This window comes from Nelusetta ayraudi, unplaced genomic scaffold, assembly GCF_046127955.1.
Source record: "Nelusetta ayraudi isolate G7.1 ecotype Tasmania unplaced genomic scaffold, CSIRO-AGI_Nayr_v1 ptg000257l, whole genome shotgun sequence".
Lineage (NCBI taxonomy): Eukaryota > Metazoa > Chordata > Actinopteri > Tetraodontiformes > Monacanthidae > Nelusetta > Nelusetta ayraudi.
The window spans coordinates 62,605-86,914 of NW_027466306.1; the positions used below are offsets into that span (position 1 = coordinate 62,605).

The following is a 24,310-nucleotide window of genomic DNA, read 5'->3' on the forward strand; positions in this document are numbered from 1 at the left end:
TGTGCCGGACAGTTGATTCAAAGTGCTGCAGTACATTACGACTGTGTTGTTATTTGTGATGTTTCTCAGGTCTCCGGGTTTTTTCAGCGTGACAGACATTTGTTTGTCTCTGCCCTCGGCTGTTTCACTTCCTCCATGCAAGTGACTGAGGTCTGCTGGTGGTGGCCTCTGATTGGCTCTGGGCCCCTGATGATGTAGGCAGGATATTAGTATCATATCACTGATAATGAACAGCTGCACCTCCTCCATGTTTGCAGTGTTTTGTCAATAAGGAGCTAAACCCATTCTGGATGATTCCAAATGGTTCCAGGAGGTGGTTCTGGGTGGTTCTAAATGCTAAACGCCCTGGTGGGGCTTCAAACACACTGATTTGGATGCAACTTTGCTTTGCTTCATTTTCCAGTTCGACCACCCCTGCCTTTGGCGGACCAGGTATGGTTCTAGGTGGTCCTAGGTAGTTTTGGGTTATTGTAAGAGGTTCTAGGTGGTTGTAGGAGGCTCTTAGTGGTTCTGGATGGTTCTGGGTGGTGGCTCTAGGCCAGACATGGCCAAAGTATGAAACTGCAAACTATGTTTTTTCCTCCAATGAGCAGTCAAGAAGTGAACTAAAATGTCAACAGAAAGGAAACCAGGACCACCTCAGGTTTAAAAAAAACACTTTATGAGGAAATGGGACAACAGGGGCGTGTCCACAGTACGATGGAAGCCCCAGCCCTGCAGCACACGTCTTGCAAAATATTTACACACATTTTGTTTACTACTGAATTGGAAGGGAAAAACTAAAAGTGGAACAGTTTGTGTGTTTGGAGGAAGTTTCTGTTTCCTTTGACTTCCTGGAGCTCCCGAAGGTCCCACGTGGAGCTCCTCCCCCTGATCATGTGACAACCTGTCATTTCCTGTTTGACGGCTTCACATCTTGGAGCCGCCGGGTCTCTTCACCAGGCCCTGCTCTTTACGCAGCACCGGTGCGTAGATGCTGCAGTCTCGAGCCTCGCACACTCCTGGAACTCCGGAGATCCCGACAGCGCCGACCCGGCCTGTTACGCCGAGGAAACCCCGGGGTCCCAGGGGCCCCTCGGAACCATTCCTGGCTTCTGCTGGGTTTCCTGGCAAACCTGTCGGAGGAAGAGCAAAGGCTGAATCCACTGGCACAGCGCCCCCAACTGCCCAGGTGCCACTGGATTAACGGCTGCTGTTGATACACAGTCCTATGCAAGGCCAGCAGGTGGCGCTGTGCCACTAGAATTGGGCAAAATTTTGGATATATTATGCGGCTGCCACGAACTCGTCCTGTGCTGTGGTTAGAGCGCACTGCGCCTTCAAGGCGGAGCTGCCTGACAGGAAGTGAGGTACCTCTGAGGCCCTGGGGCCCGTCAGGCCCTTGGAGGCCTTGACCTGGATCTCCAGCGGGGCCCTTGGTTCCCTTCTCACCTGCAGACAGAGACAAAACATCGCAGCTTCATGACCTCGACAAGAGAAAACAGGCTCCGCCCTCCCCCTCATGCTGTCGGTCTCCCACCTCGCTCGCCCGGTGCTCCTTCCTGCCCCTCGAGGCCACGCCCACCTGGGGGACCTCTGCCTCCTTTGGCTCCTGGTCTTCCTGCTTTGCCCTGATTGGTGGAGGGAAGACGACAGAGCGACGCTTTGGGTATGGCGAGACATCCCACCTCCCATTACGGTTAGGGTTACTGGAGGTCGGACCAATGGGAGGTCCGACCAACTGTGACCTGCTATCATCTGATAAGTTAGCTAGCATCTGCTGCTTGCTGCTTGTTTTTTTTTAATTAGTTGGGGCTTCTTCAGGAAGCAACCATCATCTCCCACATCTGCTAATGTCTACTAATGTTTAGCTAACATTTACTAACGTCCAGCTAACATCCAGTTAAAACCAGCTAACATCTGCCAACATCTATTTAACATCTAACAACCTGCTATCAACCAGCTAACATCTAGTTGACATCTAAAACCAGCTAACATCTGCTAACATCCAGCTAACGTCCAATTAAAACCTGCTAACATCTAGTTAACATCCAACTAGATGCTAACTAGATGTTAGCAGGTTGTTAGTTGGATAGCTGCTCTCTCTCTCTCCTGTTTGCTGTTCTCTGTTGGTTTTTCTTCTTCTTACAGTTTTTCCCAGCGATCCCGCCAGCCCTCGTGATCCTGGCGGGCCAATCAGAGTGCGGTTGTTGATGGGGCAGCCCTGGGAGCACTTGGCTCGGATGGAGGCGGCGTACTGGGAGATCTGCTCGGTGACGACCCCCCTGCAGAGCTTCAGGACCTGCTCGTCAGTCAGTCCAGGACCCTGCAGGAGAAACATCTCAGAGCTCCTCCTTCATCTCCTGCAGGACCTCCTGTGTGTGTGTCTTCACTTACCGAGGGACCTGGAGCTCCTTTGGAGCCTGGTTGACCTATGACCCCAAGGTCACCGAGCGGCCCTCTCTCTCCTCGGGCACCGGGGATCCCGGGGGGCCCAACGGGGCCATGGCCACCCACTGGACCGACGGCTCCTCTGGGCCCTTGCTGCACGGGACAGGAGGAGATGGAGATGGTTGGCTCTTCCTCTCCTGACAGGAAGTGACATCACTGTGAAGGCCAAATGTGGAGACTACCTCTCCTTTGTCTCCTCGTTCGCCCCGGCCTCCCTACAGGGGGAAACAGGAAGTGAGAGTGGAGAGGTTGGTGTGAAGAGGAAGTTGTTTCATGATGATCATCAAGTGGCTGAGTCACCTGTTCTCCTCGGGATCCTTTGGTTCCTGCTGCTCCTGACGCCCCCTGCATGTACACACACTCAGGTCAGTGAGCTGAAGCAGTGATTCGTTCGGTGAGTCACTCAGTGAGTCACCAGGTGCAGGGAAAGTCCCCACTCTGCACTTTTGCTGGTTATTGATATAAACAGGAAGTAGTGACCATGTTATTTCCTACTGTCCTCAACCAGCAGGTCAGAGGTCAACTGGTCCGAGAGCTTCCCTGAGCCCAGTGAGGCCAGGAGGAGGTCCAGAGTTCTGGACCCGGTTCTGGCCCAGAGGCCATGGGTGAGAACCTGCTCAGCCCAGGTGAGCTTGGCTTCTCTAGAGGTCAACTAGAGTTCATAATGTTGAGCCAGGTGATTGGCTGAGAGAGATCAGTTGACCAAGACCACAAGACAAAACTCCCATGATGCACCACTGAGCTAGCGAGCTAGCTGCTAGCGAGCTAGCCAGCGGCTAAAGCAGAGAACCTAGAGCTTTGTAACCAGTGGAAGTGAAGATGAAGAAGAACCTCTGGCTCGCTAACGCTAACTCGTTGTCGGGTTCACACTCACTCACCGTCGCTCCATCGCTCCCCGTCTCACCTTTGGCCCCCTGTAGGAGAAACACAAGAACTGTCAATGTGCTTTTCACAGACTGCCCCCCTTCCTGCCCCGGCAGCGACACGTTCACCTCCTGGTAGGATAGCTTAGCAGCAGCTAGTTAGCATGTCGTCTCTAAGACTGGCTCTAGTGGAGGAACTAGCTCTTCTCTGATTGGCCACTATGTGTGTTCCCACCGTCGGGCCCTGGAGACCCTTTTCTCCTGGTCCTCCTGGTGCTCCAGCATCTCCTGGCTGTCCCGCCGCCCCCTGGTGAACAAAGACAAAAGTCACTCTTTATGAGCAAAACTCAGAGTCCAAAGCATTCACTAAATTTTAATAAGAGGACTCATAATAATATAGATTTTTTTTTAATTACTTGGCTTAACTTGTGAAGTTGAGATATAGTTAATGTGTTTAATGTAATATTGTTGTATTATTGTTAATAATAATAATGATGATAATAATAACAACAATAATAATAATAATAATAATAATGACCCTGATAATGACCCTGTTAACCTTCATAAATGCAGCCTTTCAGTTGCTTTCGCTTCTCTTCTTCTAACAGGGGCTTCCCCTGTGAAATGCAGCTGTAATTTCTCTCAGGAACTTTGGAAACTTCTGCCCTTTTACATGTAATTAGGGGAAGTTTCTGGAAGTAAAAAAAAAGTCCCAGGGCTTCCTGCGCTTTGCCCCTGCCCCTCTGACTGCTGATTGGCTGCTCGTACTGTGGTGGAGGGAGTTTCCCTCAGGACTCACCGGAGCTCCGCCTCTCCCGCCGCGTCCTCGCGGGCCAGTGTCTCCCCGGCTGCCCTGTGGAGGGCGCCAAACACATGGTTACTGAGGATGAACGCTGATACTAAATGGAATGCAGCCGTAGGTGACACTGCCCCCTGCTGGCCAACTTCCTGTCTTCTTGCAGGTTATCTGCACCATCGTGTGTGTGTGTGTGTGTGTGTGTGTGTGTGTGTGTGTGTGTGTGTGTGTGTGTTTCCTCTAGTTTGGCCTGCTGTGTGACTGTCTTGGTTGCCCTCTAGTGGACAGCTGCAGTAACACTCATCACAGTATTTTTGATTTTTGTTTTTTCTTCTGCACAACTTTGATTTCCTATCATCGCAGCTCATTGACCAGGAGGAGGCGGGGCCACTGACAGCTGTGACTTGCGTGTGATTGGTCGGTTTTGTTATGTGGTCCAATCGGCAACCTATTCAGGTTGCAGATTATGGCCCTTGTTGTGCTGTGCTGCGCCGCGTGGGCAGTCACAGCCCTCTGCTGGCCGCTGTGAGAACTGCAGTGACTGCTGTTACCTTGGCGCCCAGCTGACCCGGCTCCCCCATCAGGCCCGGGACTCCCAGGGGCCCCTGTGGACACAGACAGCGTCAGCAGGCACCACAGAAGAAGAAGGAGACGGACGGCTGAACTCACGTCCTCTCCTGGGTCGCCGTCGCTGCCCGGGACGCCGTCCAACCCCTGAGAGCCCTGTGGGAGCCAATCAGAGCACAGCCCTCAAAAAAGTTCATTTTCATCCATGGCGACTGAATTATTAAATCATCAATCGAGTCACTAATCGGGTTTCCATTTTTTAACAGCCAATCGGTGGCCGAGTTTGTTACCTTTGGTCCAGCAGGTCCAAAGAGCCCCGGCTGTCCTGGGTAACCCTGAGGGGGCGGAGCCAAAGAAAGGTCGCAACAACATCTCAGAAAATAAAACTATCCACTCAGGAGCTTTGATTAGCCGAGGTGATGCGAGCTGACCACTGCTGCTACAAGCTAACCCAGGGGTGGGAAAACCACAGCCTGGGGGCCAAATGCGGCCCGTTAAGCTTTTTAATCTGGCCGAACTTCAAGAAATGATATTAATAGCCAGTCAGTCATCAAACAGTTGTTTCCCGCTGCTAGATGTTCCACCAGCAGATGTTCCACCAGCAGTTCAGGTCTAGAACGTCTTTCTCGAGTCAAAAGGAGAAAACTTACAAACTTATTTCTCTTTGATTTAAGGTAGCTAATGCTGCGGGAGGCTGTAATTGGACGGCAGGCATGTTTGTCACACGGCCTCAGTCAATCTGAGTGTCACATGGTCTTAGTGTCACATGGTACAGTAGGTTTGAGATTTGAATCTCACAATGCTTCCTGTGTCGCCGCCGTCCCCCGGGAAGCCTGAAGCTCCGGTGGGACCCTGCAGGGCAGTGCCACACACACCACACACACACACACACACACACACACACACACACACAGTCAGTCCATATACAGTCAATACTACACTCATAGATTAGCTTAGTTTAGCATCGGTGGCTGTTCCTTACCTCCTCTCCACCTGGCCCTTGAGGACCAGCTTGGCCTTCATCACCGTGGGAACCCTGAGAACATGGAATTCCATCAAATATCATCTTCAAGCATAAAAGTTTGGAAGCAATTGAAGTCACTGTCCATATTTAGTGCAGCCTCCAGGGGGCGCCCTACACCATACATGCCTCCAGCTCTTCATGGGGAGGGTGACTGTGTGTGTTTTTGTTACCTTGCTACCGTCACCACCATTTGAACCTGGAGGTCCAGCATCACCTGCAGGACCCTGGAGATCAACGAGTGACAACAACAGAGACTGAAAATAAACTCAAATAAATTGTTATTGGTATTATTACTAAAAAACAATGATGATTATTAAAAATCTCGTAATACATGATTATACTTTTTGTTTATGTTTTGAGGACCAATCATAAAATATAAGACGAGGACAAGAAACTAAAATTCTAACAACAATCAGGTTCAGCAGCGTTAGCAGTGCTAGCGGCACCAGCATGGTTAGCAGCATTAGCAAGGTTAACACCACTAGCAGGGCTAGCAGTACTAGCAGTGTTAACAGCAGAGAGAGCAGTGTGAGGGCACCACCTGGCTGCTGTTGAGGTCAACAGCTGACTGGGTGTGGCTGACAGGCGAGAGGTCACATGACGCGTTTCTCTGACAGTTCAACTGATCACCGGTTGGTTGTTGTGTGACGGAAGAAATGTTTGCGAGTTGACGAAGGGAATGGAACCAAGTTAGCATCGGATATTAGCTGTTAGCCGGCGTGTTGCTCCCTGGCTATCCATCAAGTCCCCATCAGGAAGTGAAATCGGTTCTTACAGTCTCACCAGGAGCTCCCACTCCTCCCCGTGGACCGGCCATGCCCAGCTCCCCCTGTGGGAAGGAAGCAGTATTACACTCATTTCAAACCCAAGCAGCTCTAACTGTGGCTGAAGGTGAAAGGTCACCTTGAGACCCGGCTCTCCAGCCTCTCCTGGACCTCCTTGCAGTCCCAGTTCGCCCTGAAGACCAACACACACTGAGGTTACTAGTCCACCTCCCTCCAGGAGCTCCAACCTCCTACTGTCAGTGAACGCACCGTGGCACCGGAGAAACCAGAGGCACCGTCGTCACCTTCTGGGCCCGGGTCGCCCTGGGGTAGCAGAGGTCAAAGGTCAAGATAAAAGTAGCTACAAGATGGCTGCCTTTCCTTCCTGGAGGTGAAGGTGGGACTCACTGCTGGTCCTGGGTCTCCACCTCGTCCCGGGACTCCTTTGGATCCTCGGTAGCCCTGAAAAACCAGGTGAGACGTTGAGCAGCTTCTCCGAACCAGCTGGGCTGCGGCCTCCAGGTATCACCTGCTCACCTCTCGGCCCTGAGCGCCGGGCTCACCGCTGGAGCCTTGAGGGCCTTTGGATCCCTGACAGGAAGAACCAGGAAGTGAATCTGGTTGACCTTTGATGTTTAGCAGGATTTTTCAGCAAAGTGGAAACTGAGAATCTCAGAAAAAAGTGTTTTTATTATCTGCAGTCAGTTAGTGTCAGTCCAGACAGGTGAAGGTCACATGACCAGGTCAGGTGCTGCTCGCTACCTTTGGTCCAGCGAAACCGGCGAATCCCGGCTCTCCGGGTTGACAGTCGCACTCGGTCGGCGCCTCCTCTGCACCGGACTCGTCCAGTTCTTCTGGGTCAAAGGTCAGCTGAAGGGAAGAGGACATTTGAGCCACAGGAAGTGCTGCTGATGTTGAGCTAGCAGCTAGCCGCTAGCAGCTAGTCGGGTGGGTCTCCACTCACCTGCATGCTCTCCGTGTCCTCCTTGGCGTAAGGGGACTCGGCTGTGGTGGCCAACGGGAAGTCCTCTTCAGTGATCATGATGACCTGCGTGGGGCCAGGGCCATAGGGCTGGTAGTCCCCGCCCTCCTCCTCCTCCTGGTTCCCAGAGTGGCTGGGAGTTGGTTCAGACTGGTCGTCTGGTGGCAGAGTGGGAGGACACATTGGCTGTGTCTCAATTCAGGGTCTGCATCCTTGGAAGGAAGCGTCCTCCGTTTGAAGGAAGCGTCCTCCCAAGGACCCAGCCCAGAAGGACCGACCCAAACCCCGCCTCCACGGTAACCACACGGGACGCCGTTCCCTCCTGCTGGCCAACCCAGGAAGTGACGTTTTCATAGCATCAAGCTAACCATTGGTTCGCTATCTAACGATGGCGTTGGATGTTCAAATCAGTAAAAACCCTGCGTTAAAAACTGAATATCTGATGTGAAATTTCAATACTTCAATTTATACGTGGTGTCTTTGCCAGTAGATGGCGCTAATTTCAGCCGACTTCCCAGGATCCCAGGATGCTTTGCAGCAGCAGGCAAAGCATCCTGGGATACAGAAAGAGGTGAAGGATAGTAGCGGTGCAGCCTTGGAATGGGCTAACAGTAGGACGCATTCCCAGTACACATTTGGAGCGTCCTTCTGACTTTTGGAAAGTGGGAGGAGCCTTCACGCAGTGCTATGACGCAACTTCCTTTCAAATGCAGCCTTGGAAGGATGCAGAGACTGGACTGAGACACAGCCATTGTTTCATTTTGCGTAAGAACTGCTTTGCAAACATTAGCTTAGCTGGGCTAGATGCTATTAGCGAGGAGCTGGAGTTGTAATATGTGACAGAGGGGGGTAGCGGAGCAGCAGCAGATGGATGGATGGATGGATGCTCAGTCAGGACAGACAGAACTGACTGACAAGACTCACTGGTCCAGAATTCTCAGTGCGTGATGTCATCATGACTCATAGGTCAGATGACCGCTGAAGGTTTTTCCAAGACTTCTCTGGACAAAAATTCAGCTCAGCTCTCTGAAGTCACATGACGTCGACCTACTTCTGCTATTGGCTCGGTTGCGATGTGTTGCACTGTGTCGTGCTGTGCCATCTGACCTGGGTGCTCTGCAGAATATTCGTCCTGGCACCAGCAGGGGGCGACAAAGACCGTCAGCAGCAGCAGCGCACCTGAGAGAAACAACGGCTGCAGGGCGAGATGTCAGCCGTGAGAGTTGCATGCGTCACATCCAGCAGTAAAAGGAAAGAAAAGGTTAACCAACCAACCAATCAACCAACCAACCAACCAACCAACCAAACAAACAAACAAACAAACAGCTCTTTGCAAACAATGGCAACTTGTGTTTCCTGGTTTCTGTCATTGTTCTTCTTCTTTTTTGACTCTCAAACCAACTTGAAGCTGCTGCTCACCAGGCGTTACCGTTGGAAGGACGTCTAGCGCCCCCAGCAGGGGTTTTGGTGCAGGCTTGTGCAGCAGGACCTGCAGGTGCGACTGGAGGAACCTCAGGAACCAAAGACTCCTCTGTCATTTTCATCTCACTGGCTTCTGAACCCAAAGAGCCGTCAGTTCGGTTCAGAATCACTTTCCCCTCTGGGATCTTCACTGTGTGTAAGTGAACTTCCTCCCAGTGATCTTCATCTCCTGACAGGAAAAGCTTGTTGTTGTTTTTTAGACCTGTTTAATCCCTTCCTGTCTGTCAAAACAGACTCAAGTCAAGACGACCAGATCAGGTTTTCAGGTCTTTGAAGTCCAGCAGAGACACAAAGTCAAAGATCTTCTTCAGACTCCACGGCTGTGACCAAAAACCTGCTGCAGCTCCTCCAGCTCCCTGCTGGTCCCCACAGCCTCCCACTTCTCCCAGTCCCCAGCTGTTCTTACCTTCCTGCAGGCTCCCATGATGTGGCAGAAGGTCCCAGGAGTTGGTGGTGGTCCGCGCTCAGTGTCCTGTGCTGCTCCTGCTCCTGCTGCCTGCTTCCTCTCTGCTCCTGTCAGCCTCAGCTCCTCTCAGCTGGGTGTCAAATACCTGACGCGGTGTCCAAACACACCTGACCTTTGACCTCCCTTGCAGCACCGCTTCAAAAACGTCCGTCGGAAAAGATTTCAGCTCAGTCTTTCTTTCGTCTTTTTAATGGAGGAGAACACTATTGAACGGCAGAACTTTATTGATCTCATCATCATCATCATCATCATCATCATCAGCCCAGTTTGTCACTGGACTGCTTTCACCGTCCAGAGAAAAACATGAAAACACAGAAAATTCACTTGAGATTTGAATGTTTTTCCATTGATACGTTTAGTAGCTCAAAGCCCACCGGTGACCTTTGACCCCTGACGACTGCTCAGCGCTCCCCTCAAACATTCCTCCTGTCTGGGGGGTTGAACCAGGAGGCAGCCAATCAGGTGCGAGTAGGTGGGCGGGGCCTGTCCAGGAAATGGAATCCACTCACTCAGATGAAATTTCTCTTTTCCAAAACTTTTTATTGTCTTTTTTTCCCCCAACAAAAATTACAACTCATGAAACTCCACCGACTCAATCTCGATTTTGACCTTTGACCTGTGGGTGCTCCGGGGCCAGAGACAGGCGAGGTCATGGGGTCACTCCCTCTCCTTCCTGCGGCGGTGGGGGCGGGACTCTGGGGAGCGGGACTCCCTGTTGAAACGGAGGCAGAGCTGCAGTTCAGCCAATCACAGCGCAGCCAAGACGACGAGGAGGACCAGCACTTCCTGTTCTACCTGCTGCGGCTCCTCCCCCTGCTGCTGCTCCTCCTCCTCTTCTCCTCCTTCTTCTTTTTCTTCTTCTTCTTCTTCTTCTTGCTGCTGTTGCTCTCTGGCTCGCGACTCCGGTGGTGGCGGTGTCGGCTGTGGGGGGGGCGGGACTCCGAGGAGGAGGAGGAGCGGGATGTGGGCGGGGCCGAGCGGGACTCCTCCTGCTGCTGCTGCTCCTCCCCCCACTGGCGGCTGAGCTCCTCTGAGTGGACGCTGATCACCTCCCTGATCACCTGCAGGAAGCCACACACACACACACACACACACACACACACACACACACACACACACACACACACACACACACACACACACACACACACACACACACACACACACACACACACACACACACACACACTATTTTATTTACATTTTAGATGTTTTAATTCGTTGTGTTTTTTATTTGAAATTGGATTTTGTCTCTGTGAAATATGAAGTCATTTATTGTCGAGCTTTTGCTTTGATCCATATTCAAGTTGTTTGGCTCCATATAAAAAGGCTCACTGTTCTGTCTGGAGGGAGATTTTTCAATACATTTCAATGTTGGGCGGCTCCCCCTGCTGGTACCTCTGTGTACGACTTCTTGGTGATGTGGACGTTCTTGGCTCGGTACGACTGCCGCCGCCGCTTGTAGTCCCTCATCTCCGCCATCAGCTCCAGGGGCGTCTTTGGACCGCTGGCGCCCTCCTCTGGAGGAGGGAGGGACACACACACACACACACACACACACACACACACACACACACACACACACACACACACACACACACACACACACACACACACACACACACACACACAGTTCAGGTGACCACTCCCCTCCAGTCTGGGTGTGTCTCCGCCTCCCTCAGCTCAGCTGATCTTCACCTTTCTGTAGTTTGGACACCAGGTCCACGTACAAGTCGTCCTGATTGGCTGAGAACTCCTGCTGCTGCTGCTGCTTCAGGGCGCCGATCACATGGTCGTAGAGCGCCAGGCGGTCGGCCACCGTCAGGTCACACACAGCTCGCTTGTGGTTGTGCGGCACGAGGGCAGCGCTGCTGCTGTAGTGACCTGAGGAGCAGCAACGCAGTCTCCTTCAATCATCATCATCATCATCATCATCATCACACGTCAGCAGTGACACCTATTGGACACTCAGACTGTGTCTCAATCCAGGGTCTGCGTCCTTGGAAGGAAGCGTCCTCCCAAGGACCCGGCCCAGACGGACCGACCCAAACCCGCCTCCCCGGTAACCACACGGGACGGTCTAGCCTTGGGCGTATTTCCTGGTTGCGTAAATTTATACGTGGTGTCTTTGCCGGTAGATGGCGCTAATTTCAGCCGACTTCCCAGGATCCCAGGATGCTTTGCAGCAGCAGGCAAAGCATCCTGGGATACAGAAGGAGGTGAAGGATAGTAGCGCTGCAGCCTTGGAATGGGCTAACAGTAGGACGCATTCCCAGTACGCATTTGGAGCGTCCTTCTGACTTTTGGGAAGTGGGAGGAGCCTTCACGCAGTGCTATGACGCAACTTCCTTTCAAATGCAGCCTTGGAAGGATGCAGAGCCTGGACTGAGACACAGCCACAGTGCGCCGGGGGAGGAACTCACCCTGCCAGAAAACTCCTTCCATCTTCATGAGAGGAGCAGCAGCTCTGGCCTGCTGGATCACCTGGTGCTGTGTCTCTTCATCTGACAACAAACATCTTCATCATCAGCATCAATAAAAAGCTAAACAGCCTGGTGGGGCTTCAAAGACACTGATTTGGTTGCAACTTTGCTTCATTTTCCATTGACACTACAGTAACATGTTCTCTCCATGATATCCCAGGATAGATTGTTTCCTCCTACGAGGTGGCTCACCAGAACACTCCATCCATCTGCTGCCATATTTTAGCTCCCACTGTGGCCCCACCAGTCCAAGGGTTCACCCGCCCCTGGTCTAACCCCTGCAGTGATGACTCACCCATGACGAAGCTCCTGACGTTGCTCTTCTCATAACACACGGACGTGTCGACCATCTCAGCCTGCAGGGGAAACCACAGTCACTTCCTGCTCCCTACTTCCTGCCGTGCAGGCGAGGGTCCCTCCTCTACATCACCTGCTCCTCGGCTGAGTAGCCCATCCTCCGCAGCCTGCACCACCTGCTGTGCTTGTCCAGGCTCCTGGCCGGAACCCGGTGGTTCCGGTCGTAGGGACACTGCTGCAGAGCCTCCTGGCAACACAACACAACACAACACATTCATCTCCGGTCCTCAAAGGCTGTGTCTCAATCCAGGGTCTGCATCCTTGGAAGGAAGCGTCCTCCGTCTGAAGGAAGCGTCCTCCCAAGGACCGACCCAAACCCGCCTCCTCAGTAACCACAAGGGACGGTCTAGCCTTGGCCGTATTTCCTGGTTGCGTCACCGCCATTCCCTCCTGCTGGCCAACCCAGGAAGTGACGTTTTCATAGCATCAAGCTAACCATTGGTTCACCATCTAACGATGGCGTTGGATGTTCAAATCAGTAAAAACCCGGAATTAAAAACTGTAATTTCAATACTTCAATTTATACGTGGTGTCTTTGCCAGTAGATGGCGCTAATTTCAGCTGACTTCCCAGGATCCCAGGATGCTTTGCAGCAGCAGGCAAAGCATCCTGGGATACAGAAGGAGGTGAAGGATAGTAGCGGTGCAGCCTTGCAATGGGCTAACAGTAGGAAATTTGGAGCGTCCTTCGGACTTTTTGGGAATTGGGAGGAGCCTCCGTGCAGTGCTATGACGCAACTTCCTTTCAAATTGCGTACTTCAAGGATGCAGACCCTGAATTGAGACACAGCAAATGTCGCCAACACCAGACTGCACCGCCGCGAACACTGGTTCCTCGGTAAAGACGACAGCCAACCACCCACCCCCCTTTGCACCACTCCTTCACACTGTTGCCATTAGGCAAATGATACAGAACCGCTCTGGCCCGGAAAAACATCAATGCAGTAACTGTTATGAAGAGCAAAAAAACAATCTGCACTCTTTTATCTGCTACGTCATGTGTCAATATGTTTGAGTGCATTTTTAACTTGTAATGGTGAAGGCTGTGTCGAAGACACATTTCGTTGTTGTTGTTTGTTTGTTTGTTTTTTTAAATAAAAACTGAAAACCCGATGAAGTTCGTCGACATCAAACTAGCTTTAGCGTAGCGGCTAGCAGCAGCTAGCTGCTGCACTCACTCCGCGAAGCTCCTGGCAGTCCGCCGACAGGCCCAGTCGATGGATCAGCTTCTCCAGCTGCTTGGTGCACTTCTCGGTGAACTGGTTCAGCTCCTGGACCCGGTCCAGTCGGTCCTGGACGGTGTCTGTCGGCGTCGAGTCCATTTCACGGATTCAGACTGCAGGAAACCGCTGCTGGTTTGTTGTCGCACTTTATGCGCAGGTCGATGACGTGCGAGAGGGGCGGACAAACGCAAAGCATGCTGGTAGTTGATGTCCAACATGTAGTGGAAAACAGAAGCAGCCCATCGGTCGCAAGCACCAACCCGGATCGAAGTTCCCGAGATCATTGCTGCAGGCCAGGCTAACTAGCAGGCTAACTGTTAAGTTACACCAGGCTTCTGCTTAGAAAATACATGTTTTACAGCCGTTCTGTCCACTAAATGCCGTGTTATTTAAATAATACATATCATCATCATATTAAATATGTAAATGCGTGTGTGTAAATATGTTACTCCAGATACATATAAACTCTCTATGTAAACTCAAGTCAATCAGTGGTGGATACTACTGATTGTTGAAGGCAGAACATCATGTTTCTTTATTTTTCAGTACTTTTTCAACTCAGACCAGTAGGGGGCAGAACTGAAGAAGGAAACGCTGGACTACAGAATGCAATGACGTACTCAAGGAGGGAACTCCGCCTAGTAACTGTTGACTTTTTAAACTGCTTCCATCCGTACGGCTCTTCATCCTGCTCGACCTCCTTCTTGTCCCACGTTTCTCTTCTTCTTCTTCTTCTTCTTCTTCTTCTTCTTCTTCTTCTTCTTCTTCTTCTTCTTCTTCTTCTTCTTCTTCTTCGCCGCGGTCTGTCTGACAAGCAGTGATCACCTGATCAACACCTGATTTAATCACACACACACACACACACACACACACACACACACACACACACACACACACACACACACACACACACTTTATGGAAGTTGTCCTCAGCTGCGCCCCCTGTTGACGGTCCTTGTTTGTGGACCACTGGTTCTTCTGCAGCTTATTTTCTCTTTGAGCTATAAGCAATGAGGAGTGACATCACTTCCTGTGGGCGGAGCTTGGCAATACACCGGTTGCCATGGAAACATTCAGTCGGTCGAGGCCAGAAGGTGAAAGTTCCTTCAGGCAGCAGCAGTTCATCCACTTCATTACCACAGCCAACCAGCAGGAGGCGCTGTGCCTGATTGGACAACAGTCAGCCACACCCCCTGCTGGCCTGCGGGCGGGGGGGGGGCGCTGCATCATCACAGAGAGCAGCCGACACCACTGAGCAAGGCACTGTTGGCTGCAGACCATCACTCCCAGGTGACCTCAGGCTAGACAGGCGACTGGTGGATTCCACGATCGTTGCTGGGCGGGATGGGCGGGGCCGGAGGACGCCTGCACACAGGAAGTGACATCAGCCGGAGAAACCCGCCGTCCAGATGCATGATGGGAGGGCTGGTACCTGAGGGGGCCGGCCGCTGGGGCCACGGCTCGGAGCTGCAGCGGCTTGGCGGTGGTGGGGGCGTTAGAAGGGTGGGGGCGGGGCTGTGGCACCAGGAGGCGGGGCTTGATGGGCACCACAGGCCTGGGCGGAGCAGGACCCTGGAGAAAAACATCATGGTGCAGCAGGTCAAGACTTGCAGGAAGGTCAAACACAAAAAGAGGCCGTTTGATTGGTCGAGAGCTCCCACTGATCGGTCTGCAGCAGCAACATGCTAACAACATGCCAGCTACATGCTACAGCTACCAAAGCTCTTTGAACAAAAAACAAAACACTTCATGACTTTTTTTGGTGGTATGAAACTGCCCTCAACCAATGAGCTTGGCCCAAGGCATCAGATCAGCCAATAGGGTGTAGAGTAGGGCGGCTAGCCTGGTAGCGCCGTGGAAGAGTGGAAGTGATTGGCTGCGCGGGAGGAGGAGCCAACCAAAAGCCAGCAGCAGGTGTGTACCTGGGCAGGTGGTAGGGGGTCAGGAGGGAGGGGCTTGGTGGGCGGAGCTGGGCGAGTCACCAGCGGCTGGAGAGTTAGCGAGGAGGAGAAGAAGAAGAGAAGAAGTGAGAGCAAGCAGCGAGCTACAAGTCAGCTTCAGGGACAGACTGGCAGGCAGACAGACAGATGAACTGATGAGTTTAAACCAGGCACGGGCAAACTATGGCCCAGGGACCCAGATACGGCCCGCTGAGACTTGAAACTATATGAACAAACTTTATTAAAGTTTTAAGTTTCCCTCAGTGCTCGTGTTTTTTTTCAAGATGGTGATGATATCCTGAAGAATAACACAACTCTACACTATTTTTAAATATCAGTAACTGTTGTTGTTTTGTTGTTCACCAAAACACTCCAACCGTCTGCTTTATAACCCACGTGACCCACCAGTCACCCCCGGTTTAAACTCAAAGTGAGAAGGTGGGCGGAGCTCCAGTCAACAGAGCAGCGTTAGCGTCAGGCTACCTGGCCCCCATTGTATTGAACCAGGCTGACTCCTCCCACTGGACGGACACAGGACACAAGTTGGGTGTACCTGTGTCTGGCCACCAGGGGGCGGAGCCGCCTGCTGCAAGGAGAAGGATAGAGCAGTGGGTGGGCGGCGGCTTGTGAGTCACATGCATGAACGCCTGTGAGCACGTGACCAGAGACCTCCCGTGAGGTGACTGGAGGTTACCTGCGGTGGGGGTGGGTGGGCGGGGTCAGGGGGGAGCGGCTTAGTGGGAGGAGCTGCTCGGTGGTGAACCTGGCGGGGGAAACAGGAAGTAGAGGGAGCGTCAGCGTTAGCAGCAGCAGCAGCAGCGGCAGCGGCAGCGGCAGCGCGTCACTTCCTGTCCGAGGGAGGCGGAGCTACCTCCTTGTGGGGCGGAGTCAGTGGGATGTCGGTGGGTGGGTTCATGTGGTATCTCAGCGGGCAGACGTGTTCAGCGTCTCTGTCGCCATCCCGCTGGGTGGGCGGAACCCTGCAGGAGAGAAGACCATCAGAGAGAGAGCGAGAGAGAGAGAGAGAATGAGAGAGAGAAAGAGGGAGAGAGAGAAAGAGGGAGACAGAGAGAGAGAGAGAATGAGAGAGAGAAAGAGAGAGAGAGAGAATGAGAGAGACAGAGAGAGAGGGAGACAGAGAGGGAGAGAGAGGAAGAGAGAGAGAGAGAGGAACACACACACACACACCTGCTGTGCTGTCTGGATTTCCCCAGGGGGCCGCTGGCTCCCAGCTGGTGGAGGCGGCGCCGCAGTGGTGGGCAGCGCAGGGCGAGGAAGAGGAGGAGGAGGGGCAGCACCAGGAGGAAGATGATGAGCAGCGCCACTCGGACCGGGTCGGAGGCTGGGGGGAGGAGGCGGGGATGCATCGTGTTGTCTTGATTTGTGTTACAATGTAACGCAATGTATTGACTTGTGTTGCGTCGCGTCGCGTGTGCTACCTGTGGCCGGAGAGGCGGGGCCACTGTCCACGCTGCCGCCGTGGCCCCAGTAGCGGCAGTCGGGGGGGGCCCAGCCCACCTCGCAGTGGCACTTCCTGTTGCTGTTACACACCTGGAACACACACACACACACGCTGGCTCAGGGCACACAGACAGATCAGAGGGGCGTGGCCCAGTGATGTCATGAGGGGGTCATGTGACCGGTGGGTGGGGAGAGCTCTCACCCCGTGGCCGTGACACTGGCTGCGACACTCGTCCACGGCAAAGACCGACACGTCCTGACAGCGCTGCTGCAGGCAGGCCTGACACACACACACACACAGGACACAGGTTGAGCAGGGCGCCACCTCCAGGGGAGTGGAGGTGGAGGGTGGAGCAGCAGCAGGAGGAGCAGCGGACCTTGCCAGTCCCACAGGCGGTGCCCTCGGCCACGGAGGCCGGGTCCGACACGTCGTCGCCCAGGTGGAAGAAGGTTCCCCGGCACACCTGGTGGCTGTGGTTGAAGGTCACGTTGGTGGTGAGGATCTCGGCGTTGGTGCCCAGCAGGGGGCGCTCCCTGCCGCCCTGACACTGCAGCCTGCCGCAGTACACGTCGCTGCAGGACCGCAGACAGGAAGTGACATGTCAGCCTCAGCTCTTGGCCTGGACAACAGACTCTGGCTGTGTCTCAACCCAGGGTCTGCATCCTTGGAAGGAAGTGTCCTTCGTCTGAAGGAAGCGTCCTCCAAGGACCCGGCCCAGAAGGACCGACCCAAACCCCGCCTCCACGGTAACCACACGGGACGGTCTAGCCTTGGGCGTATTTCCTGGTTGCGTCACCGCCGTTCCCTCCTGCTGGCCAACCCAGGAAGTGACGTTTTCATAGCATCAAGCTAACCATTGGTTCACCATCTAACGATGGCGTTAGAGTAAAAACCCTGCGTTAAAAACTGAATATTTGATGTGAAATTTCAATACTTCAATTTATAGGTGGTGTCTTTGCCAGTAGATGGCGCTAATTTCAGCCGACTTCCCAGGATCCCAGGATGCTTTGCAGCAGCAGGCAAAGCATCCTGGGATACAGAAGGAGGTGAAGGATAGTAGCGGTGCAGCCTTGGAATGGGCTAACAGTAGGACGCATTCCCAGTACACATTTGGAGCGTCCTTCTGACTTTTGGGAAGTGGGAGGAGCCTTCACGCAGTGCTATGACGCAACTTCCTTTCAAATGCAGCCTTGGAAGGATGCAGAGCCTGGACTGAGACGCAGCCACTGTCAAATCTCTGCGTAGGTTCACTTCCTCTGCCTCGGTGACCCTTGACCTTTGATTTGATTTATTTTGATTTTGTTTGCTTAGTTTTTTGATATTAAGGACAAGACAGACAGAGGACCAGCAGGTGGCAGCAGACTCACGCGCTTCCACAGGGCAGGTAGGAGCCGTTGGTCAGCTGACCGCAGTTCCCAAACTTGTTTCCCTGCTTGTTGACGGAGGAGAAGCAGACGGCCGGAGCGCCAGTGGCGTCTGGAGGCAGAGAGAACCGGTTCAGACCAGAACCGAGGTTCCAGCACCTTGGACTGGTCTGGTTGGTCTGGTTTGGTCTGGTTGGGTATGGTTGATCTGGTTTGGTCTGGATGGGTCTAGTTGGGTCTGGTTTGGTCTGGTTTGGTCTGGTTTGGTCTGGTCTGGATTGGTCTAGTTGGGTCTGGATTGGTCTGGAAGCAGTGTGAGGACTTACTGGGACCCCAGAGCATCTGGCACTGGGCGGTCATGCTGGCGCACACGCCGCCGTAGCAGTAGGAGGCTCCGCTCTCGCAGCGCTCGCCGTTCTGCAGGAAGACGTTGGGGGGGCAGAGGGGGGAGGAGCCGGTGCAGAACTCGGGCAGGTCGCACTCACCCAGCGGCTCGCGGCACAGCCAGCCCGCCGATCGCAGCTGGGAGGAGCAGGGGCAGGAAGTGAGGCGGGGCCGAGGGTGTGTGTGTGTGTGTGTGGGCGGGGCCAGTCTCACCTTGCAGTCCTGGCAGCAGGTGCCGTCGGAGGAGCACTGGGCGCCGGGAAGCAGCCTGCAGGTGGAGGCGTTGCAGCAGGGGTCCTGGCACTCCTGGCCAATCAGAGCGCAGCAACAACAACTCTCTCTCTATATATTTTAACCTTACTTTTGTGGCGTGAAAAGCGCTCTATAAATTAAATGTTTCATCATTATTGTGATTATTATTAAGGTCACGGTGAAGGTCAGAGTGGCTGTGGTGGCGCACCTGCAGCAGGCCGCAGTCGCACTCCTCGCCCTCCTCCAGGTAGAGGTTCCCGCAGCGAGCTCCGCCCAGCAGCCGCTCCGGCTCCGGAACGTTGAACAGACACATCCCACCGCCGTGCAGCAGGCTGACAGACAGGTCGGCCGCACTGCAGCTGCTGAACTGCTGCCCCGGCAGGAAGCTGGGGGTCAGAGGTCACAGGGTCAGCACGCAACAACACACTGGGGCTGTGTCTCAATCCAGGGTCTGCATCCTTGGAAGGAAGCGTCCTCCGTCTGAAGGAAGCGTCCTCCCAAGGACCCGGCCCAGAAGGACCGACCCAAACCCCGCCTCCCCGGTAACCACACGGGACGGACCTTCTGGCCCCTCCCCTGACACACTTTCCCCCTGCAGTGAGCGACCAGAGCGCTCCCTGCAGAGCCCTGCGGGTGGCGCCACTGACCCGGTGGACGGCTCCATGATGCAGCCGCCCAGCCGCGGCTCACTGCGGCAGGAGCAGCGGCGCTCGGCCGTGTCGTGGCTCATGCCCAGGTTGTGTCCCAGCTCGTGGGCCACGGTGGAGGCCACGCCCAGCACGCTGACGAGGTGGTCCTGGGGGAGCGAGGCGGGGCAGGCAGACAGACAGACAGACAGACAGACAGACAGGTGAGGGCCTGACTGTCAGCGTAGCCTCCATCCAGGAGGTGGCGCTGCAGACTGAAGGGTGTTGGACACCACAGTGGGGCCTCAGCAGCTCCTGGAGCTCCAGGCTGCTGCACCCCTCTGTGCAGGATGGAGCGCCCCCTGCAGGTCTTCTTAACCACTTTACATTTTATAAAAACATTTTAAAAAAGACACTTTTCTATACGTCAGTGTGGAGATAACTGTAAATAATCCAACTGTTCATAGGATGTAAACTGTTAACCATAAACTTTTATTTGATAAATATTTCATTGTCATTTCTTTTTAATCAATATAATTTCCCTCCTCTTCGCACTGCATTGTTGCCGTTTTCTGAAAATTTCCCCACTGTGTCATTAATAAAGGCGCTCTAATCTACTCTAGCCCCGCCCACCAACCCACAGCATCATTTGACCACTGAGCTCTCACCACGTTGACTCCGCCCGAGCGGTCGCTGGAGCACATGGACGACTGCGACGCCATCCCCACCGTGGTGCCGGCGAAGGCGCCGCCCCTGTGGACGAGCAGAGGAAGTGCACACGGTGACGACGGCGCCACCAGCTGGCTGGCCGGCCCGCTGACGTGCGGCCGCCGCCGTCGCTACGTACATGACCAGCTGGGCGTTGTCGTGGCGGAGACGAGGCAGCAGCTCGCGGCTCCTCCACTCCAGGAAGTTGTTGAGGGTGTGGGCGGGGCTCTTCTCCACCTGGATCTGGTCCCGCTCGCTCCACACCTCCAGGCCCGTCAGCGCCACCCGCACCTTCAGGGGCCGGTAGAACTACGCACACACACACACACACACACACACACACACACACACACACACACACACACACACACACACACACACACACACACACACACACACACACACACACACACCATTGATCAGAAGATGCTGCTGTTGGTCACAACCTCCACTGGTGGAGAAGGTGGGCGGAGTCTGTCCTTACCCAGTCCACCTGATTGGCCACGTCCAGCATGCGGTAGATGATGGTCTTGTTGTTCTTCTGGTAATTCAGGAACTGCACACACACACACACACACACACACACACACACACACACACACACACACACACACACACACACACACACACACTAGTGAGCTGCGGTCGCTACCGCGGCGACGCCTGGAGCGTGCGATGCCTTCACTGACCTCCTGGTGATCGGCCACCAGCACCAGCTCAATGTACTTGGTCTCCGACAGGATGTCTCTCTTCCTCTGCGGGCGGAGCAGACAGTGAGGTCAGAGGTCACCACCTGGGGCGGCTTCATGCGGGGGTTGGGGGGTGGCAGCCTCACCCTGTGCGTGTGAGTGGCGTGGTGCAAGCTTGGGACGGCAGTGTGAGACACTCCGCAGTCCCCGGTGACCACGCCCTCTAGCGGACTGGTGGAGAACAGCAGGTGGAGACCGTCCTCTGTTTCTCCTCCTCCGCTGCCGCTGGCCCCGCCCTCCTCCTGCTCCTCCCCCTGGAGGAGGTCCTGCGGCTGCAGCTCGAAGCTGAGTGTGGAGTTGATGACGATGACGCCCCTGGTGGAGGAACGCAGGAAGTGAGGTCGGTCAAAGAAGGACTTCTGCTAAGCCCCGCCCCTTCCTGTCATACAGACAGCGGTGCCGCTTCAGTGTAACGCATGATAGCGACGCCCCCCCCTGCCCCCCCCCCACCCCCCGCCAAAACATGTAAACATCCTCTCCACCCAATCACTCGCAGGTATGTCTGTGGGAGGGTGTGTCTCTGCTTCCTGGAGCTGCTGCTGCTGCTGCTGCTGCTGTTACTGCTGCTGCTACTGCTGCTACTGCTGCTGCTGTTACTGCTGCTGCTACTGCTGCTGCTACTGCTGCTGTTACTGCTGCTCCTGCTGCTCACATCCTGATTGCAGTAATCCCACAACCAGCTGATCCGGATCAGGGTCCTGCTCCTCAGTGGACTCTGGACCAGAATTACACCTTCCACCTCCTCCTCTGTTACAGCAAACATCAGGGGTCCGGCTCCCCAAGTTTGGACAACAGTGGTCCACCCTGAGCAGTGCTGCTGAAAACACACACACACACACACACACACACACACACACACACACACACACACACACACACACACACACACACACACACACACACACACACGACTGACCGGAGTCCGGAGCAGGTGCTCAGGGCCACTCTGGACCGGGGGAAGCCTCGGACACGGCCGTGGTAGTAACAGTGGGTCTGTAAACGAACACACACACACACACACACACACACACACACACACACGTATGACATGTGGAACACACAGCCATGTGACAGCAGTGGGCGGGTCTTTGGCAGAAGACTCACCACAGAGTGGGCGGCGGCCACAGCGGTGCCATTGGGGAGGTAGAAGAAGACGCTGGGCGAGCTAGGCAGCAGCCCACTGCAGAGAGAGAGAGGGAGAGAGAGAGAGAACATGTCAGTGCCGTGGTCGTGGTGCCGGCCGGCGGTGCGTTCAGTGTCACTCCGTTAATGTCACACTCACTGGTTCTTCTCCAGGTCCAACAGGAAGAGGCGTCCTGCCACCTGCAGTTCACACTGCAGCCTGTCGGGGTGGCCGTCCTGCCAGACAGGAAGTACATCACACACAGCACCAACAGGAAGTGGATGACATCACACGTCACATGATTCCACCGGGGCGACACCACCAGCAGCAGCAGCAGCACCACCCGGCCCGCCTGCGGCTCACTTCCCCTTCCATTGTGTTTCAGGAAGTGGGCGGGGCCAGCAGCACGTCTCCCCCGGAGCAGCACTTCCTGTCTGACACCTCCTCCCTTACACCGACGCCCACACTCCCACATCCTGAGGCTCCGCCCGCTCATTCCAAACAAGCTAGCGGGACTGACACTGATTGGACGGAATCTTCGAGGGCCATCTGGAAAACATGGAGGGGGGAGGGGCTGCTAGGAGCCTGCTGAGGTTGTGCGTCCCACCCTGATGATGTCATACTTGGGCAGCGACGCCACCCACCATGTTCTCCTTCATTCATTGGTCAGGAAGCTCCCCACCCTTTCCTGACCCCCCACCCACCACCCCGCTGCCTAGACAGTATCAACCTCACCTGACCCTGGTGATGTCATGACCTTTGACCTAGGCATGAGTCTCACCTGCAGTGCCTCACTGACACTCCGCCTCTGACCGTCCACCAGGATGAAGGGCCGGGTCTTCTCCAATAGGAGGCGCTGCTGTCTGTCCACACCTTAGGACACACACACACACACACACACACACACACACACACACACACACACACACACACACAGCTCAGTGACCAGCAGGAGCCTCAGTGATGGTGTCAGCTGTTACAACAAGCGTCGGTGACCCTGATCCAGGCTCAGGTTGATCCAGGTCATGGTCCAGGTTGACCCTGGTCCTGGCTCAGCTGACCAGCTGAACTTCATGCTCCTCTGACCCTGACCTCTGCTGCTGACCGGACCATTGCTTCTCCACCGCTACACTGAAGGCGATGGAAGGAGGAAGTCCCACTGTCTGTCCAAAACCAACCTCTCGACAGCTTCTGAAGTTTAAAGATTCCAACTGGAGGAGAAGGCACCAGAGACAGAAACAATCGGATGCACCTGGGGAGTGGCGCGCGAGGTTTACCTGTCGCGGCCGCTCGCGGGCTGTCGGTTCGGTCCGTTTGTGGCTCCGGGAGTGGCGAGTCCTGCGGTGCGTTCAGGGACCGGGCAGCGACCAGGGCGTCGGGGCCGCCGAGCAGCGGCAGCAGCAGGAGCAGCAGCAGGACGCGCATAGTGTGTGTGTGTGTGTGTGTGTGTGTGTGTGTGTGTGTGTGTGTGTGTGTGTGTGTGTGTTCTGGCCCCCTGCTGCCGCCGTTACCGGACAGCCGGGGAGGAGGTGACCGCTGCTCCGCTCTTCATGTCCGGGGTTCGGAGACTCGCGGTTCACCGGTACCGGTTCCCTCCATGTGGGGTGTTTGAACCAGTCCGGTCCAGTTGTGGTCCCGCTCCGGGCGCTCGGTCGGCTGAGTTCGGGGAAAAAGTTCGGTACCGGGCGGCCGGAAGGGGTGCCGATTAGCGGCAACACTGTAGCTTTATAGTGAGACTTTGTGGCTACGTCACCAGGCTGCGGGATGACCAATCCCACCGAGGCGATGCCAAGACTCCGCCCCCTCCGCTCACCGACCCGCCTTCGTCGGTCCCTGATTGGTCAACAGCCCACAGAAGCGGAACCTGTTGAATCCCTGCGCGCCTCTGGAGCGGAGGGCTCAGGACAGCCTCACTGCGCATGTGCGTGCTAAGTTTTGATCATTGGGAGGAACGACAACAAGTGTCATTAATACCTTGTTGTTGCTGGTAGCTGGTTTACATTCATTTACATTCTGGTGTTGTTTGAATAAAACTTCATGATTAGTGGAAAACGTCTAGTCTAGTTCTTTAACTCCTCCTCCTTCTCCTCCACCTCCTCCACCTCCTTCTTTTCCTCCTCCTTTCCCTCTTCCTACTCCAACTCTTCCTCCTCTCCTACCTCCTCCACTTCCTCCTCCAACATCCTCCCCCTCCTCCTAGTCCACCCCCCTCTTCCTCCCCCCCCCTCTTCTCCCCCTCCCCGCTTCTTCTCCTCCTCTCCTCTCC

The 24,310-nt window shown here is 54.6% G+C and overlaps 3 protein-coding genes and 1 long non-coding RNA gene across 10 annotated transcripts; 1 reads left to right on the top strand and 3 right to left on the bottom strand.

The window, feature by feature from the left end:
* Positions 1 to 639: 639 nt before the first annotated feature.
* On the bottom strand, positions 640 to 9,734 carry LOC142882349 (uncharacterized). Its single transcript, XM_076017050.1, has 25 exons — positions 9,315 to 9,734; positions 8,534 to 8,621; positions 7,409 to 7,584; positions 7,207 to 7,314; positions 6,982 to 7,035; positions 6,853 to 6,906; positions 6,715 to 6,768; positions 6,584 to 6,637; positions 6,456 to 6,509; positions 5,851 to 5,904; positions 5,639 to 5,692; positions 5,455 to 5,508; positions 4,947 to 4,991; positions 4,759 to 4,812; positions 4,641 to 4,694; positions 4,093 to 4,146; positions 3,529 to 3,600; positions 3,309 to 3,344; positions 2,731 to 2,775; positions 2,613 to 2,645; positions 2,377 to 2,523; positions 2,129 to 2,305; positions 1,520 to 1,610; positions 1,354 to 1,431; positions 640 to 1,115 (listed from the first exon to the last, which is right to left on the bottom strand). The coding sequence occupies exons 1-25, from the start codon at positions 9,330 to 9,332 to the stop codon at positions 910 to 912; spliced, it is 1,914 nt and encodes a 637-aa protein (XP_075873165.1). The 5' UTR covers positions 9,333 to 9,734; the 3' UTR covers positions 640 to 909.
* LOC142882362 (uncharacterized) lies at positions 2,726 to 4,900 on the top strand. 2 transcript variants are annotated; one of them, XR_012925777.1, is made up of 4 exons: positions 2,726 to 2,795; positions 2,942 to 3,056; positions 3,940 to 4,278; positions 4,453 to 4,900. It is a non-coding gene; the product is annotated as an uncharacterized LOC142882362 (long non-coding RNA). The 2 variants fall into 2 exon arrangements; XR_012925776.1 differs by having other exon boundaries at positions 2,782 to 3,056.
* Positions 9,735 to 9,890: 156 nt separating the features above from the next.
* snrnp48 (small nuclear ribonucleoprotein 48 (U11/U12)) lies at positions 9,891 to 13,599 on the bottom strand. Its single transcript, XM_076017068.1, has 8 exons — positions 13,392 to 13,599; positions 12,288 to 12,401; positions 12,153 to 12,213; positions 11,798 to 11,878; positions 11,073 to 11,258; positions 10,773 to 10,894; positions 10,170 to 10,435; positions 9,891 to 10,086 (listed from the first exon to the last, which is right to left on the bottom strand). The coding sequence occupies exons 1-8, from the start codon at positions 13,533 to 13,535 to the stop codon at positions 10,032 to 10,034; spliced, it is 1,029 nt and encodes a 342-aa protein (XP_075873183.1). The 5' UTR covers positions 13,536 to 13,599; the 3' UTR covers positions 9,891 to 10,031.
* Positions 13,600 to 13,941: 342 nt separating this feature from the next.
* Positions 13,942 to 23,810, bottom strand: adam15 (ADAM metallopeptidase domain 15). 6 transcript variants are annotated; one of them, XM_076017038.1, is made up of 25 exons: positions 23,322 to 23,810; positions 22,826 to 22,917; positions 22,204 to 22,280; positions 22,026 to 22,101; positions 21,838 to 21,914; positions 21,008 to 21,236; positions 20,862 to 20,927; positions 20,657 to 20,728; positions 20,312 to 20,481; positions 20,133 to 20,217; positions 19,486 to 19,634; positions 19,047 to 19,224; positions 18,800 to 18,892; positions 18,529 to 18,724; positions 18,206 to 18,314; positions 17,215 to 17,410; positions 17,040 to 17,117; positions 16,816 to 16,927; positions 16,565 to 16,718; positions 16,248 to 16,356; positions 16,071 to 16,139; positions 15,930 to 15,962; positions 15,359 to 15,424; positions 14,869 to 15,008; positions 13,942 to 14,801 (listed from the first exon to the last, which is right to left on the bottom strand). In XM_076017038.1, exons 1-25 carry the CDS (start codon positions 23,467 to 23,469, stop codon positions 14,738 to 14,740), a joined length of 2,838 nt encoding a protein of 945 aa, XP_075873153.1. In that variant the 5' UTR covers positions 23,470 to 23,810; the 3' UTR covers positions 13,942 to 14,737. The 6 variants fall into 6 exon arrangements, with proteins under 6 accessions (XP_075873153.1, XP_075873154.1, XP_075873155.1 ...); XM_076017039.1 differs by lacking the exon at positions 15,930 to 15,962; XM_076017040.1 differs by lacking the exon at positions 15,359 to 15,424.
* Positions 23,811 to 24,310: the final 500 nt, after the last annotated feature.